This window comes from Leuresthes tenuis, unplaced genomic scaffold (assembly GCF_036924035.1).
Source record: "Leuresthes tenuis unplaced genomic scaffold, fLeuTen1.0.hap1 SCAF_5, whole genome shotgun sequence".
Classification (NCBI taxonomy): domain Eukaryota; kingdom Metazoa; phylum Chordata; class Actinopteri; order Atheriniformes; family Atherinopsidae; genus Leuresthes; species Leuresthes tenuis.
The window spans coordinates 1,180,255-1,198,925 of NW_027325359.1; the positions used below are offsets into that span (position 1 = coordinate 1,180,255).

The 18,671-nt window shown below is 39.3% G+C and overlaps 1 protein-coding gene across 1 annotated transcript in view; it reads left to right on the plus strand.

Annotated features, from left to right (window-relative positions):
- The window catches only part of cdh13 (cadherin 13, H-cadherin (heart)), a 345,689-nt gene that overhangs the window by 217,305 nt on the left and 109,713 nt on the right, over positions 1-18,671 (plus strand). Inside the window, exon 8 of the mRNA XM_072385388.1 lies at positions 1,736-1,914. Within this exon, the coding sequence (XP_072241489.1) occupies positions 1,736-1,914 (179 nt within the window). The remainder of the gene's footprint in view (positions 1-1,735; positions 1,915-18,671) is intronic.

Here is an 18,671-nt window from a genome sequence, read left to right on the forward strand (position 1 = left end):
CTGTTAAAGACAGTAAGCAGAGGGGGTGAGCTTCCCTGTGACATCACCTAAAGCATGTAAGATTGCATTAGGTTTGTGAGACCTCCATTTTCCAGCAGAATGAGAGCATAATTCACTGAGATCTGTTCAAGATAACCACTTTAGTCATCGTTTTTAACTCTAATTTGCTGTGGTTTGGTGTGTCTGTGGAAAAAGACTGCGTGCACACACTTGTGGCAGTGTGTGCACGTGTGCGTGCTACCTTGGTCGTCTTCTAACAGTGTGGCTTTTAAGGTGTGAAGTGGAACAGAGTATAGGTAATGAAGGAGATAGGACTGTGTAATTATTCTGTAGAGGAAGGATCACCAGTTTACTTAACTGTTAATGGTTCACCTTGAAGTGCAAATGCCAAGGGGACGAGACTCACATCTCTGTGCCCCTCATTACGCTCAACCGGACTAAAGATGTTTGCTTTTAAGCTGCTTTTATTTAATGTTTAATGACTTTTTGCATATTTTCCATCATCATTTATAGTGTCTGATTTGAGTAGTTTAACAAATGCTGGAGTAATGTCACATATTAAAGAGAAGCATGAAAAGAGGAACTACCTGGTGCCTGCCCCCCCCCCCCCCCCTCGGCCTCTAACACACACATATATATTACTTTTTCTTGACTATGTTGTATGAACACCACATATTTTTCTTGGTAAAACATCGTCTTATAATCTAAACCCAATTAATGAGTCCAAATATTTATTTATATATATATATATATATATATATATATATATATATATATATATATATTAGCCTTGGTGTTTAAAACAGTTTTAGAAGTCTTACTTCATTCAACAAGACTGACCGAACTTGTTCATACAGCAAAATTCAGTTTTTAACTGAAATATTCAACTGATGCAAAATTAATTAAAAACAAACGTTTTAAAATATTCGGATTTACTGAAAAGAGAATTAATTGGGTTTAAATTCACTCTAGTTTTCTCCTACAAACTACTATCTCGTCATCTAAATAAATTCCATAACATTTCATTCATAAAACAGAATAATCAGTCCCACACACTGACCCACATGCTTCTGAAACCAATGAAGTTTTCACCAGAACAAGAAGTGAACTGAGACATTTAACAGACCCGTTTCCCACGCTGCAGAGATAGAAAACCTTATTTAGACTGGGGACAGCCAAATGTGGTTTAGATTTGTGTCAGTATGTTCTTGCAGGGGTGCCTATTTGCCAGTGTACATTTGTGGCTGTGAGGATTGAATGAATCGGTGGCTCATCACCGGCAGCAGGCAGGGATTGAGGGCTGAGTCAAGGATTGCCTCTTTTTTTTTCCAGCTCAGATGCACTGGATAGGTTTTCCATTTTTCTTCCCATTACCAAATGGAATGCACCCCGCTGTTATAGCTGACATGACAGAGGAGACAAGTTAATAGCAAGGGAGCACCGGGAGGGTGCCTGGGTAACAGTTTAACATTTAAATTTAAGGAAACACTTCAAAACACATAAGAAATACGTGGAAAAGTTATTCTCAGGCTGAATATTCTATTCTGTGGCTTCAAAAGATGATTTTTGGCAGGTGTCTGGCATGTTTACCTGTTTCAGGATTAATTTTCCTCTTGTTCTTTCACAATAAAGGCACACATTAAGATTGCTTCTTGCTTGTTATGTCGTTAGCTTACTTATTCCATGTAAAGAATGTAAGATCACAGTCATGCCTGTCCCTCCTTGTGCTCCGTAGGAACCACAGTGATGACAATGACTGCGTTCGACGCGGACGACCCTGGAACAGATAACGCCGTGCTGCGTTACAACATCATCCGACAGTCGCCGGACAAACCCTCACCAAACATGTTTTACATCGATGCAGAAAGAGGCGACATTGTCACCGTCATTTCTCCCTTATTGCTGGACAGAGAGGTGGGTGAACTTGTGTGTGATGCTCTGAATTCTGCCGTTGCTCAACGTGTCAAACCCGTTTATCTTTGGCATTTCTGAGGAATCTTCTCTCTCCCAGATTATTTTCAGTGCCCCAGTTTGCAGAGTGAAGTGTGTGCATCCAGTTTGTGAGCCTGGCTGATGTATGCCACCTATAAATGGTTGTTTGTGTCTTTGTATCAATAAGCACTGGTGCAGAAGGCAGATGAGCATCTCTCCATATCCCCTTCTAACCCGAGTGAGACAACAAGATGATTGCTTTTCTAGCAGGGTGACGAATGCCAGAACATCGATTGGGTTCGCTGGTGGAAGAGGAATATTAGCTGTTGTCAGACACTTAGCAAATAGTTTAATTGAGGTGATACACACTCATCCGTCGACTCTGGTGCTGTCCAACAAGCCTGGATGAAAACCTGCCATCCGGAACCATGGCGACTAAATGCCCTGATGAGCCAATATCAGTGCTACAGTAAACTGTTTAATAGAGGTGTAATTGATTAAAGGTACAATGAAATGAGATGTAATCAATGCTGTGAGCATAGTTAGCTGCTTTTGTGTTCAGATGAGAGACCAAATTATCGAAGAGATACATGGTGGTCTCTGTGGTTTCTCCTCTTTCTTAGGAGGGTGAAAGTGAGACTTCGAAAGCATCTTGCAGCATTTTAAAGATTTATTGCTGGTGTTTGGAAAATGTAATTAAATGGTTTTGAAGACCAGCCTGTTTTTGGGGCTGGATAAATCTCCCTCAGCTTTGATATGAAAAAACATTTATTCATTATTTGTTTTACAGTGAGATGGACTCGTTTTGTTCATATTTTCATTTGTTTTCATGCAAAACCTGTTGGAGACAGTCCTAATTTTGATGTAAGGTCTGCAAAACCATAGTTTTAATTGAAGAAATGAGAGGAAGGGTTGCATGGTATTGGTTAGCATCATCACCTCACAGTAAAACTGTTCCTGGCTGGAGCCTTTCTGTGTGGAGTTTGCATGTTTTCCCAGTTTATGTGAGATGGACCGGAGATCTATGCAGGGTGTAACCTCCCTCTTCCCCAGTTACAGTTGGGATAGGCATCTAAAGTTTGTGAATATGTTTTTTTATGGCAATGAGTCAGTTTTATGGCTCCTTGAAGTGATGTCCTCCTCATTTAATGAGTTAAATATGCCACAGCATATGATTTTTGTCATTTAAAAATGATGTGAAAAGCCTCTTGAAAGTGCAGAAGGGATCATTTTTTAAGCTATGTTTAGGCTGTTGAGAGATTTAAACTCAGCCATTTAAGCCACTCCTCATAAAATGATTAATTTGACACCCATCATGTCATCTGCCATCTGGAACAGTTATTGAGGTCTGCAGCTTATTTCTGCAATATTCGATGTTGGTGACAAAGTGGGAAAAAAAAGTACAAAAACAAAACATAGCCACATTTTTGTGTCCTTTTTCCAAATTCCTCAAACATAATTCAGGTGTTTCCCCCAGAGTATATAGTGGATAGACACCTCCACTGCCCCAAGGAAGCAGAAAGCAATCCGGAGACAATTGGAAAATCAATTTTGTCACATTGAAATCAGTTTGATTTTCCTTTTAGTGCTTTCTCTGCGGCGTAAAATCCTGTCTTGATATGCACATTTATTCCACCACTGTTTGTTTTCTCCTTTACCTTCTACTTTCTCCCCATACTATCTCATCTTATCCTGATAAGAAACACCACTGGGTCAGTGGCAGGTTGTAATGTTTGACAGCTAATAATGCCGTTAGGTTAAGGCCGTTATTCTTGAGTTTGAAAAGTTCAAGGAAGCTTCACATCTTTTACTGGATACACTCAGAAACATTTTTAATCTGCTTTCCATAATGTTCACCTGTTAGAACAATAGAAAATGTCTTATTTATGAACTGGACGGGGCTCTTTAGTGTGTTACCAGCTGTTGGCTGTAACTTACACCATATATATATATTTATTTATTTAGAAATAATTTAATTTTTTCAGTTTTTCCATACTTTTAAATAGATTTGTATTTAATTCAGAAATAATAATATATACAGCAAAGGAATCCTTGTGTTTAACTTATTATTTCTAATCAGATCCAAATAAATTCATTAATTGGTAAAGAAGAAAATAACAAATAAGGTTTAAAAAGAATAGTAAGCCTCATCTGCTTTTTTCAGTCTGTGTGAAGGCAAGAAAAATAGCAGCATGACATTCAACGTAAGTGTGAGGATCTTAAAGCAGGTTAATTGTGTTTTTCTCCTTTGTGGCCAAGTGCGGATGTATAGATGAGCGCAGTGAGAGTATCTTAGCTGAACTGAAATTAATTAATAAGCTGTTTACAGGCAACAAAACCCCTTCAGAGACGTTAAACAGACGAGCCTCACGCTGAGCACATCTTACTGCTGATCCTACATCCTGGATAAAACAAAACGAATCCCAATATCTCATCTGGTTTATTTACCCGTCAGATTGTCCCTGCTGCACATTCTCTCTTAGAGGCTTGTGAACTGGAGGAGCAAAGATGGGAATCAGAAAAGAACGAAGAGGAACAAGGACAGAGGATGATGGGCAGGGGGACAATAAAAATTCACCTTGTCTTCAAAAGCTTTCATGTGCTTACATCAAGTCGACCTTTGTGGTTTATTTAAATGAAAGCAAGCATACAGTGTTTATATTCAAAAGAGCGCCAGGATGCACAACATGTTATGGTGCACCATGTTACTGGAAATAACGTGATCACAAATGAATATGTGGGATGTTATTCCAGATGCAGCACAAAGAAAATATAAGAAATATGCCATTGGTTACTCATTGTTTTGGCTTAATTGTACTGCAGGATATTTTTAAGTGATATTACAATGATAGAAAGATCAAATTTCAAAGACTCACACACAAACATGCATGTGTTGGTGCCACACACACCAGTCACTGTAATCCATTTTAGTCTTTGGAGTGTCCGTATGCAGGCAGGCTGTAACCAGAGAGGACAGGCTGCTAATGGCAGCGTGACTTCCTGACTCCCTAATGTTCTCCGGCCAATCTGGGAGCTGTCACTGCTTCGGATGGCCAATCGATGGAGTCGACCGACCCCTCTGTCCCCCTCCATGTTCTACAGAGGTGAATTACATGGGGATAAAATGGATGCTTGTGTGGATGTGGTTGAGTGGGTCGAGGTATTACTCACGCTGCGGGGACTAATCTGTTTACACGTACAGATTATGTGGGTGTGTCTTACTTTTGGGTACAAAAAGCAAAGAAATGGATCCAAGTCATTGTAATGCTCTTTGAAGTCACGACTGAAAGGATGTTTATGTAAGTGATGGAATCTGGCATTTACTCTCAGGGAGATGAGTCTTTTTCAAAGAGCACTTTTTCAAAAAGACATTTTGACATGTCACAGAAGGTAAAGCGCAGGACTTCTAATGATAGCTCGGTTCCAATAAGTGTCCAAGTCAGCCGTGACAGGAAACAGGCATTAACAAAAAGCAAGACCTCCCCTAAGTGGAAGATGCTTCTATTGAGACAAGTCCAAATGTCTTCCGTGTTAAAGGTCTATTTTTACACCCTATATGTGTTATAAATACTTGCAAATATTAACATTCAAACCACTTGCACAACACCTGTTTTTTCTTTCACCTGAAGGTGATTCTCACACAGAATGTGCTGCTTAACAGCTCCCTTTGGAAAGTTGCACCTGGTGATGACAGTCAGACAAATTAATTACATTTCAGACTTTCTATGCTTACCAGTCTACTTAATGCTGATCTATATTAATTAAAGGGGGCATATTGTGACAAACATTGTTCTTTCTGTGCTTTAGAACATGTATTTGGGTCATGTCTGAAGTCACTACCACCTTAGTAACTCAGAAAAGACACAACCCCGGCATTTTGTATTTCTGAAAATGTTTAATTTAGTTATTAATTCTGATTTGAATGGTGAATTTAACTTAATTTTAGCCTTTTTTTGTAATTATCTCCTAACTGCAGACGATGCTTCATTTGCAGTACCTCAGAAATGGAAAGTTTTAGCTCTTACTCTTGCTTTTTGCTTTGCTATCAACATCTAATCTCATTACTACTACTAATATAAATCCTCTACCAGCACTTTATATCCCAACAAGGAAATCTGACTAATCTAATTGGCTTTTTTTTTTTTTCAACAGTTGAAAGTTAGAAATTTCGACTTTCCATCTGTCATTGAATGCACCATCAGTAGAGAATCGATAACAGCCATTTAGAAAAACAAATGCCTTTTAAATATCACCAAAATAAACAACAGATCTTAATATTTGCCACTAAAAACTTAAACAAAACAGAGGAGTGACTAAGAAGTCCAGAGTCCATGGAGCTGCTGTCTGATACAGCAATTATGATGTGAATTCTCAGTGGTGTTATGTAACAACCGTTGGCTGCTTAATGTTTAACTTCATGCATATTTTAACAATTTGGGTTGAGCAAAAAATGACTCATTGTGCTTGAAAGAGGGCTCAGTCGCCTACCAGCTGTGCCTGATCTAACTGCAGATGAGGGAAATGTAAGTATCTGAGATTAAAATTGGCAGTCATGTCATTTTTTTTTATCAATTTATAGTGTGACCTACACTCTCAGGCTGCTGTATGCTCTCTTATATCCTAATAAAGTGCTCCAACAGTTGTGAAAAGAGGCAAACCATAAGGAAGAGAGGGTTGGAGTTGAGCTGAATGAGTGACTCCACACAGACGAGCTGCTTAAATGGAGGCTTGTATAATTGGAAAAAGAAGTTGCTTTGCTGTCTCTTAATTAATTTGACCATTAGGTCCTCGGGAGGTTTGTGGGAAAAAAAAAGGACATCATATGTCTCCTTTGAATATACTTTATGTTGACACGATGAGTGATAATCTTTGTTGCATCTCTCAGCAGTGATCTCTGTGTGTAATAGGACTTAGTTTCCAGTCGGCTGCACTGTAAATGTGTTTACCTTACATTATCTGCCCCGTTATGTTTAGCTTGGACAAATCCAGAGTGACAGTTAAATGGATGTACACAGCTATCCCTTTTCAGCTGGATTATATGCAATGGTAGCTGCAAGTAAAGTGACCCGATATTTGTTTGGCGTGACCTTGGCAGCAGGCTGTCTGATAGCGTTTAGCTGATAAGGAAGCTTCTCCTTTCTAATGGCTTATTTGGCTTTGTGGCCAGCCTGGCTGCACGCCTGTGAGCTGAGTGACTGATGAATGACACGTGGAACAGTGGCAGGTTCCACTCTTTCTTCATTTTCAGTGTTATGATCCCTCGCACTCCTCACACACTTTTGCCCCCGTTCTTCACATTGATTTCTTGTTTATTTTCATTTTGTGTTGTTTTCTTTCTTTGTCTCTCTGCCTTTTCTTTCTATTTTTTTGTTTCTGTCAGCCTTGCCTCCCCCTTATGTCAACACTTCACCGTGGACATCCAATTACTTGCAGGTCATAGCGTAGTGATTCCATTCAGAGCAGCGCCATTCAGCATGGGCCTCAAACAGCCATTCAAATTACATCCTCGGCTGCCTCCAGAGTCGCTGCTCTGCAAAATGTTGTTTTCAAACATTTCTGGGGCCACCACCTAATCTGATCCCCCAAACATAATTGAATGTCAGTCGTCACATAAAGATGCCTTCCTCTCTTCAATTAGCATCTCGTTTCCTCGTGTCACAGCAACGAGACAAAGCAGACACAGAAATATTTACTCCTCCCAGGTAGAGGCTGAAGAGAGTTATTATATTAAGTCATTTATATGCAAATAATATAGCGCGGGGAACAGATTGATAAGATTTCATTACAGCAGATTTTGATGTACACTTCAGTTTATAAACTCCTTTTCAATCGTCAATTATGATTTAGAGATTGGAAAAAGTATGAGCAGATGAGCTTGGAGCAGGTAAGATGCCTGGACACAAGGATTGGGTTCATATAAAGAAGCAGAGCCCTGATTGGGCGACAGCTGTCAAGAAGAACATGAGATCAGGGAGCTCTGGGTTATTGGTACAGAGAGTCGCAGCCTGGGGAGTGATTTTTGGCAACAGGAAAGTGATTTCTTTGCTTTACTTCCACAAAAAAACACTAAAGTAAATATCTGCAGGGACTGAGAGAATCAAGACCTACAGGATAAAGAACTGCAGCCAGTTTAGACTACAATTAACATTAAATGTATTCATACCACTGTAATTTATTTTATTCCTTGATGCATTCTGCCATAAGTTGTGGTCATAAAGTTATGTCTGCCTTTAACACTAATGATTAAGGACGCCTTTAGCTGTTTTTCACTTCTTGAAAACATGGTTTTGTGCATAAGAATCATTTGAGAAAGATTTGGGTTCCTGTTTTAGTCGAGTTGAAGTTTAAATGCATTCCTCTGCATACATGTGTGTGTGTGCTTGTTTTCCTTCTGTATCTAAAACTATTTCAGATGGGAACTGGGCATAATCTAGAAGACTTAGATTGCCAATACCTGATTCTATTAAAAGATAGAAAATAAGAAGATAAAATTAAAAGTGTGACTGACTAAAGAAGCTTATAATATCGATAAAAATGTCAAACAAAAAGTAACATTCCTATCAGACTGTGTCATGCTTGCAGCCATCTTTGGTGTTATTATGAATCCTCAGTTCAGTTTTTATTTTATTTATGCACCATTGTTGTAACGTGAAGTTAGAATCTAGTCTGTGCATCTGACAGTGGGGAGAAAACACATTCCCATCGGACTTTATTGACTTATTTCTATGACATAGTACAGCAAAACTCACCATGGCTTCACACTGAAAATAGGCAAAGGGTGCAAGGAATAATGAATGAAAATTGGAACCTGATTTTTAACATTAAAGAAGTAATTACAACAGTAAGCAGACCTCTGGATCAAATAAAATGGGTCATAAACCAGTTGATGGCCCTATTCTACCATTAAAATCAAGTTGAATGTTTTGCTGCAGATCCTACACAGTCGGATCAAACCGTCTGTGTCAAAGTCTGGTTAAACATGCAGGCATGAGCTTGTGCTGTTACTGAACCAGTTCACTGTTCAGTGTCCAGAGTCTGGGACCATTTAAGCAGCGCCGGACACCCTGCTTAGATCTAGCTACATACAAACCAATCGTTGCTTGTGAGATAAGAGTCTTAATCAAAGTTAAGAATGAAGGCCAGTCCCGCATTTATAGAATCCGCCTGCTTTTATTTGAAATTAAAAAGAATAATAATTATATCAGGTGGTTAGCAGGAGGGATCCAGGTTTGATGCCCAGCTGGAGCCTTTCTGTGTGGAGTTTGCCCCCTCCTGTATGCGTGGGTTCTCTCCAGGTTCTCCGGCTTCCTCCCACCGTCCAAAAACATGCATGTTTGGTTAATTAGTGTCTCTAAATTGTCACTGTGTGGATCTGTGATGGACTGGCGACCTGAACCCCGCCTCTCGCCCAATGACAGCTGGGATTGGCTCCAGCCCTGCCACAACCCTAAATCGGATTAAGTGGGTATAGAAAATGGATGGGGGGGTGGAAATCGATACCCCTATATTAATAAAATGTTAAGATCTGCATCAGACTGCATCAAATCACTTAAATCGTACCACTTAAAAGCAAATTGTGCTTAAATCATGTCTACAACATTAATCTAGATACTGATCGAATCAGATAGCAGCAGAGATGGGTTGAATAATGTAATGAAATGTTATAGTGATAGTTTTTCAACCAAGCTGAGAAAAATGTGTACTTTACGGACAGACTTTGGTGTGGATTTGCAAGTTTCTATTGTTGATAAAAGACATATCCCTAAAGCAAAGAAATTGCTGAGTGCAGCTTCTTTTTAAAACAGTTTTTTAAGCCCTGGTGCAACTCCTGTGACAGTTCTCCGTCCAATCAGGGGTCTGCAGTGTCTTTGCATCACAGTTCAGCATTGCTTCAGCTCACTTGGAACCAAAATATCAATATTAGTTATGTAGAAAATGTGCCGTGGAATAATGAGACCATAATTTACATGAGAAAGATCTTGCCCTATCGAATAAAAAAGGAAACAAGTAATTAAGAGCATGGAGTCATTAAGAAGAGGTTTACTGAGGTCACATCCAGTGGGAAGTATACTCGTTTCCCCAATAGGATTCCATACAAACTGAGTTGTTATGCAGCAGTTTCCCCTGCTGGTTCCAAGTATTAATATACTGGTTTAAGGCATTTACATTAATTCCACATTTAATCATTTAGCAGATGCTTTTAATATTAAATTTACAAGTGAGGGAGCAACATTCAAGCTTAAGTGCAGTGAGAACTCAACTCTGTGCATGCGTTTGGATATTAATTTTGAATCTATTCATATGACAGAGTACAAGTAGCTAAGTACAGGAGTATAAAGTGCTGCATAAGTAAGTGAACTCTGATGAGGTGTGTTAGGCTGGTAGGGGGGGAGCTATTGGGAGGAATAAGTCTTATTTAGTTCTTATTTAGGATTGTAACCTTTTGCTTTTAGCTTTTTATATCATTGTGAAACCACAAATGATAATGAAACTGATTTGTGTGAAGGGAAGACTGAGTTCAGATATCTGGATGCAGACCTGCAGCCACTCTGCAAGCATTAGTGACTTGAATCTGTTTTACTTTGAGCAAAGGTTGCCTCCGAAGGCGCTCTGGTGCCACCTCATCGATAGTTTTGGAACAATAGGCACAGATGAAAGAGTCTGAATGTGAAAATATTGCATTTATGCAGCTTTTGTCACTGATATTTATTTATTTGATTGTTTTTCGTGGAAGTGTGACAGTTTCATTGTAGTTAAAAGGGAATTTTTCTCATTGGAGACTCTCGTGTGAATGACTCTGGGAGATAAATGCCATTTGTCTGAAAACACACGCTTAGACATAGATGATTGCTTGAACCCAGAAACGACGCCCAGAGGACAATGTGGAACACTTGAGTACATTACCAGGCGATCCCATTGTCCCTCCAATGGCCAGTAGCCAGAGTTCTAGTAACTGTAATCAATACAGAGTAGTTGGTGTGTACCCAGTCACCTCACACTCCCTTGTTCTTCCCTGAAATGAACAAGGTGGACACCATTCACAGGCATTGATGAAAAACAGCTCCCCTCCATCTCAGCTCTTCCTCTCTGAGCTGCCTCTTCCTCCTCACCCCCCCACCCCCTTCTATCATGCCTCTGTCCAGTTGCATTACTGAGGAAATGAGATTCCCTCTAATTAATTAGATCTCTGGGTGCTAAAGATGAAGATTACACCCCAATGAAGGTTAGAGGTGTCAATCACAGTTTTTTTAGACTGAGCATTCCTCAAGATAAATTGAGCCCCCTGGGCATTGTGGGTAAACGTCTGCATTGCTAATCTTTTTTTTCCCCTCTTTCTTTTTTTTCTTTTGGTTTAATGGAGTCTCACCAACAGTAGTCAATGAAAGGCTGGTATCTGAAGGGAACAACAAGCCAAAGAATTGTATATACCAGGAGATCAGAGAAGAGAAGCACAGTTTAAACAGACGAATACAGAAAACAATTATTATGACGGATGGAAACAGGACAGGAGTAAGACATGACTGAAATATTGAATAGAGATAGAAAGAGAAGTGGGATAGTCAGGGATTGCATAAACCCTCAATTTTACCCTTTTTTAAAGCAAAGTTGAACGTTTGTATGACTTTAGATACAAAAAATATGCTTAATTTTTCATTCCCTGTGTCTCTATAGCAAAGTCACCCCAATAAAATTCCTCTTTACAGACTCTAACTGTCTGTAAAGTTGAGAAAAAGATGCTATAATCCTTTACCTTCTGCTTTACCAGTGCACACTGACTCTCATATGTTATCTTGGCATTCCAGTGTGCTGTAAAGACTCAAATCCATTATTTATGTTCATGTGGCACAGGTTTCGACACATTTCAACAACACTTGCTGCTAAAATTCAAAAACTGAAAAAGAATACATGTACAAGTACCGTCATCATCATAAATGGATAACCATAGAGTCCCAGTGAGTATTACAATTGTTATATTGCACAAAAAGCGTGTTTATTTGAAGTAACATGAGATAAAGTGTGAAAAGTAGACAGGTGAAAGAGTCCATAACAAAATTACTCATATTACTCCCCGTGACACATCTGAAAATGCTGTTGGTCTTATGCCAGCTACTTTGTGAGTTTACTAAATGCATCATTTCTCAAAAACAAAGAGCTGAAGTGGCAGAGCTGAAACGTCGTCTCATTTAAATTATTATGCGCAAAGGGTGGAGAAAAAAAAAAGACCTTTTCAGAATTCAGAAATAATCTGTGAGAGGGAAGAGTTCTGACTTTACTCGTGTCCTAAGGAGGTATCGAAAGGGCAGCGAATAGAAGGAGGAAGGAAAGCAGAGCCAGGTGAGACCTGAGAAAAGACAGATGAAGGAGAGTGACAAGAAGACTGTGGCATGCAGGATGAGGGCAGGATAATTAGGGTGAAACAACTGCTCATTGCTTGGAGGGAGATGTCTATGCTAAGTGGAAGTGAGGCCCTCAGTAATGTCACTGAGGTCCGGGTGATGCTCCACTGTCATTATGCTCAGAGAGAATAGCAGCACTCTCACCTTCCTCTTGATGGCTCTTTCTCTCCATCTCTCCTCACCCTGTTTGATTCCTTTTAGTTTCTCCCATCTGTTACCTCCTATCATTCCTTCTCTGTCACCCCATTTTTATCCCATGCTAATTGACCTTAGGCTAGACGATATTTGTCAACAGCTCTCACTCGCTGTGAAACATCTCCCGAGAATAGCTCTTAAAGAGAGAATTAATTCCCTGTCTGAGACTGGAAAAGTTTGCTGTTTGTTCAGACGTTCTTCAGTCTTTCTATGCTGATGAAAGGCAGTTTAGTTCATTTACTTTAATAGAAATAACTGTTGTTGAGTCGTAAACAGCCACATTGTAAAGATCGCTGCATCGGCACCATTTTGTTTAATAGAGACATCGATCAGCTGTCCAGAGTTCAAATTCTTTTGATTATTAAGATTATTTTATAGTTTAAAAGAAGATGATAGGAGAAATAAAACAAATGATGTCTTACAGTAATTCTCCTGGCGGTGGGATTCTGTAAATTGGCTTTTTATCTTGTTAAGCTGGTATTACCCACTAATAAACAAGGAGCTAAAGTTCGGTTTCAATCTAGTTCAATATCTTTGTTGCCAGTCAGAGTTCCAGTGAATACACTCACAGTCCTCTCCTCTCCTCTTAGTTTCACATGCACTACTCTCCCTGGACATGAACACAAAGATCTTAGATACTTTAATTGTATTCAGCAAAACCCAAAAGGAAGCTGTAAATAACTGGAAAACAGTTTTAATGTGGCTGTCTCTAAATTCTGTGGGAATCCCTGAATTGGATCTATGTCAAACTATTTAAATCCATGTAAGATTTGAATTAATACTATTTTTCTTAAATGTTCTATGTTAAAATGTTGTTTCTGGCTTGAAAATGCATTGTAAAAAATCCTAATTTTATTTTCCGTTTTAGAGATCAAAAGGTTCTAATCGCTAGTTTTTCAGGTAAAGTAATTAAATTCTGAGCGATGACTTTCAATGGGATTCAGGGGTCTGGTCAAATAATCTTTTTTTCAATTAAGAAGCTTCCTAAAATGACACAGAAGTATATGAGCAGCCCTGCTAAGAGCTGCTTTTAATTTTACCGTTTCAGCCCCACATCGCAGATCTGTTTAATCGCCATTGGGTTCTTTTTGCAGTGGGGTTGAGTTTCCATCGAGGTCAAAACTGTTTGAGAGACGACGGCAGCCTTCCCCTTTATGTATAGTTGCTGCACACTAGCATAAGAATCTCATCTTGTCTGAGGACTGCATACAGATGCACCAGCTTTAATCTCAGCTTCCTCCCTGAACCTTTCACATAAGTTGAAGGCAGAGGCAGAATAGCCTATTTATAGTAGTATTTTCTTACATTTCACATTTTCTTTTCTTATTGTTTTTCATTAATGATTAACTTTGGTGGTTGGGAGATTCACTCAATTCTGGACAGAGCCAGGCTTGCTGATCCCTGCGTTTTTCAGTATCATTTCAAAGCTACACAGCTGCTGCTTTCTCCTAAATCAGCTGCACAGATATGAGAGTAGTATCAATTTTCATTTAACTCCCAGGAAATAAGATTTCCCAAATGTTGAACTATTTCCTCCATGACTTGTCTTGGTGTCACTTACATGAATTTTGCATCATCTACTTTTATGCTGCTTGCTTCAAAGCCCATCCATCACGCCGCAGTGTTCCAGTGAGTTTATTGGAGGCTATTTTCACACTGGGCTCACGTAGAGACTTTATATTCTGAGAATGTGACGACAAAGGCACAGAGAGAGACCCCTGGTTTCTCTGAAGGCTGGAGATACAGTATCCCATGGCCCAGCAAGCTTGTGGGGCCACACGGTGACACAGTCCCCACAGAAAAATCTTTTGAAGTTTATACAGTGGAATGGAGTCAATATTTGATTTTCTTCCATGTTCAAACCTGGAGAATGTTATATGGGAGCCATTGGCCAGCTGTCATTGGCTCTGAGCTCAGGCAGTGACCTGCATAGGTCAGTGTGTGCCCGATAAATCCTGTAGTCTCTGGGTAACAAAGATAAGAGATGGAAAAACAAGCATGCATGTCTCTCACAAACGGTCTATTTAGAAATTTTATGGTTTGCCAAAACATTTGCTGACATGCACACATCGTGTAATGACACCTTTATGAATGTCCGAAGCCACCTTTTTGTCACAGGTATATGTCTGAGTATCTATGACAGCAAAAAAAAAGACAAATTCCTCATTTGTTGCTCCTAAAAAATTCATAATAGTAAATAAAAAATGATAGAGCAGTAAAATAAAGACCTGGAATTCATGATTAAATTATTAAGTGAAGAAAGAAAGGAGGGAAGATCAAAAGAAAGAAAGACACATTTCAGTTTATTTAGTCAATAGGGGAGAAAGACACAAAGATTTTGTACCAATAACCCAAATTTTAGACTACAACAATCGTTTTTAGTTCTCTTTATTTTACATCTGAACGACTCAACACATGAAGCACAGGATATGATTGAATAGAAAAATGAAAGTCTGCTTTTATTCAGAAACAAAAGTTACTTTTAGGAAAGTGTTTCATGTTTCAGTCACTCTGTACAGGAATGGAGCTGGAACAATGAGAAGCTTATTTAACTCAAAATCACACCTCTCCTTTGTTTGAAAATGAGGTCAGACGGAAAATTAAATTCTTGCCTGAAAAATTGCATTACAGTGCAGCTCTGAGTATGTCTTCGGATTCATCCAAGTCGCATTGTTGATATGTAAGGAGCTAAATTCTTAAAGGAAAATATCATATTTTGCTTGTAATTCACTGGTGATCGATCCTGATTCAAAGCAGGGCTGAGAAAAGGAAAGGAAAAGGACAAACCTGCCAGTATACTTCTCTCAAAGACTGCTTTTTCAATGATGGAGTTTTCATTTTTCTTGAATAACTGATCACTCAAAGAACTTCCTACAGCCATGGTATAGCTGTAATTACTCTACGTCCTGATTGGTGTACAGAGGAAGAAGCACAGACACATGAAGAAAGAAATATATTTTACATCTCTCAAATATAACATGTCTGTGGAAGTATAATTAGGAGGGTTTTTGCGCTGACACGTTCTTGCCTTTGTCTTGTTTGAGCTTGTCTGTTTTACTGAAGTAGGATGATAGGCGAGAGAGGAGTGCGACTTCAATGATCAAACATTGCAGTTTAATTCTTATGTCAAGGATTACAGAGATTGGAACAGATCCTATTCAGAAGCTTACATCGTCTCTGTGGATGAAGCATTGCCCAATTTTACTTTGATATAAATCCCTCAAAGAAAAACAAACTTTCAACATCTTATATGCAAACTATATTTTATGTATCTAGCTGCTGTCTGAGCAAATGTCTTCCAGTCTGGAGATATCAGAGCAGTGTGCACTGGGTCTGTGACTGGGGTAGAAGTCCCACTGTCAGGTCAGCTATTCTTTTATGTTTATTTCTGTATTTAGCAGACGCTTTTATCCAAAGTGACTTACAAATGAAGATATAACAAGTTATACAAAAAGCTAACAATAAGCTACATAGAAGGAACCCAGGAGTCCGACTCTGTCAGAGGGGACAGAGTAGAGATAGGGTGCAGGCATAGAAGGAAGTGCAGAAAGATAAAGTGCAGAGATAGAGGGGGGAGGGAAGTACAAGGTAAGTGCTGGGATAGGAGATGCTCTCTGAAGAGCTGGGTTTTCAGGAGCTTCTTGAAGATAGACAGGGACGCCCCTGTTCTGGTAGCGCTCGGTAGGTCATTCCACCATCGTGGGACGACACATGAACAGAGTTTGGATTGTCTTAGGCGTGGTGTAGGAGCTGCTAGACGACAATCCTGGGACCAACGGAGGGACCCAGTTGGGACAGAAGCCTTTGCAAGAGCCTTCAAGTAGATGGAGCCGTTCCATTAAGCTCTTTGTAGCTAACATCAGGGACTTGGATCTGATGCGGGCGGCTAAGGGCAGCCAGAGGAGCTCAATGAACAGAGGGGGGGCGTGTTCTTTTAGGCTGATCCAAGACCAGACGCACCGCCGCGTTCTGGACCATCTGCAGAGGTTTCACAGGCTGGAGACCAGTTAGGAAACCAGTTAGGAGACCAGTTAGAAGAGCTTTGCTGTAGTCAAGGTGGGAGATGACCATGGCCTGCACCAGGAACTGGGGGGCATGTTGGGTCAGGTATGGTCTGATCTTTCTTATGTTGGGTTAGGTATGGTCTGATCTTTCTTATGTTGGGTCAGGTATGGTCTGATCTTTCTTATGTTGGGTTAGAGATGGTCTGATCTTTCTTATGTTGGGTTAGGTATGGTCTGATCTGTCTTATGTTGGGTCAGGTATGGTCTGATCTTTCTTATGTTGGGTTAGGTATGGTCTGATCTTTCTTATGTTGGGTCAGGTATGGTCTGATCTTTCTTATGTTGGGTCAGGTATGGTCTGATCTTTCTTATGTTGGGTCAGGTATGGTCTGATCTTTCTTATGTTGGGTCAGGTATGGTCTGATCTTTCTTATGTTGGGTTAGGTATGGTCTGATCTTTCTTATGTTGGGTTAGGTATGGTCTGATCTGTCTTATGTTGGGTCAGGTATGGTCTGATCTTTCTTATGTTGGGTTAGGTATGGTCTGATCTTTCTTATGTTGGGTTAGGTATGGTCTGATCTGTCTTATGTTGGGTCAGGTATGGTCTGATCTTTCTTATGTTGGGTCAGGTATGGTCTGATCTTTCTTATGTTGGGTTAGGTATGGTCTGATCTTTCTTATCTTTTATCCACATATTATATCAATCCAGGCATATGAGAGTCCAATTTCCTGAGAGATGATCTCAAAAAGTCACCGCCTTTAGACGTGTTGTTCAATAACAGCACAAATTAAATAAGTCCATTTTAAAGTTGTGGACATCAGCAGTTTGTGGATTATGTGAGAAAACATAGCAGGGCTACACAAAGTCTTCATTGTAAGCATCGTAATTACAACAAACACAATCAGTTGGGTTCATTGCACACGGGATTGTCATCGATCCTTATGCAAATGTGACGTTACCCAACAATTTGGCCACTGCTCCACTGACAGTCAAGGGTCAAATTAAGCCTGCAGCCAGATACAATGCTGGCTGTGCTCAAACAGATAATAGTCAAGTCTTGCTGTGTTTGGTGAAGATTAAAACATTATTTTTAACATTGTTTTTCCTTCTCTATGTGACTAAAGGCAGGAAAAAGTTCTAACTTTGTTACAGAAAGTATAAATGCAGAACTGGCCATTTGTGATAAACCAAACTACTTGAAAATTGCATGATGGATGGATGGATGATGCTTTATTGTTCCCTGAAGAAAAACTATATATTTGCAATATAAATTATTGAGGGGAAGTTGATTTCTTATTTACTGCACTGTTAATACGATACTGTGCTGTGAATAAGAAACAAACTTGACTAAATGGTGGAAAGTAGAAGTGTTTGTTGCTTGGTGACAGCTGAACTGGAAATGTCTCATGAAAGGTAACGCAGGTGAACTGTTTCAGCAGACAACATGGACAAAAAAATCAGTTTAACATATGATTTTCCTTCTTAGTAACATAAACAGTAAATATACAGTTAATAATCCCTGCTCCTATACTGCAGCTGTTCTGTCTACAGTCTCTGTCTACCTGTATAGTCTGGCTGCCAGGTATAGAGGCACTAGAGTCTGAAATAAAAGCTTTGCAATGTCTCAACATGCACGCTGTGTTCTTGTCAGGGCTACAAGCTCGTCCATTTTATCTGCTATAATCCCACATTCCTTGTTCTGATTAAAGCAAGATGTTGTTTTACTTCCTCATTGCTCTCTGTTTTTCCCCAGGTTTATATTCTAGACTTTTCCTCTTAAAATCTTCGTTGTTTGGATTCTCAGTCGAGGCATTAGTTGGTCTTTGATAAGGCGAATCTTTACAGATGTTAAAAAGTGGCAGAATTATCAGAAAAATGTAGAAGCAAAGCATCCAATATGGCATAAACAAATGTTTTAAAAAATCAGTGTGTTCACAGAATAAAAGCTTATTATTTTTGGTCAAAAACTGATCATTTTCAATTGCTCAAAATCAATTTGGTCAATAATTCTATTTGACTTTACTTTACTTACTTTTCTTTACTAACTGAGGTGAAGGATGTAACAAAATAGGTGTAAAAATATGGCAAAAATATCATATCGCGATTTTTTTAAAATAAAATCACGATTTCGATTTTATCAC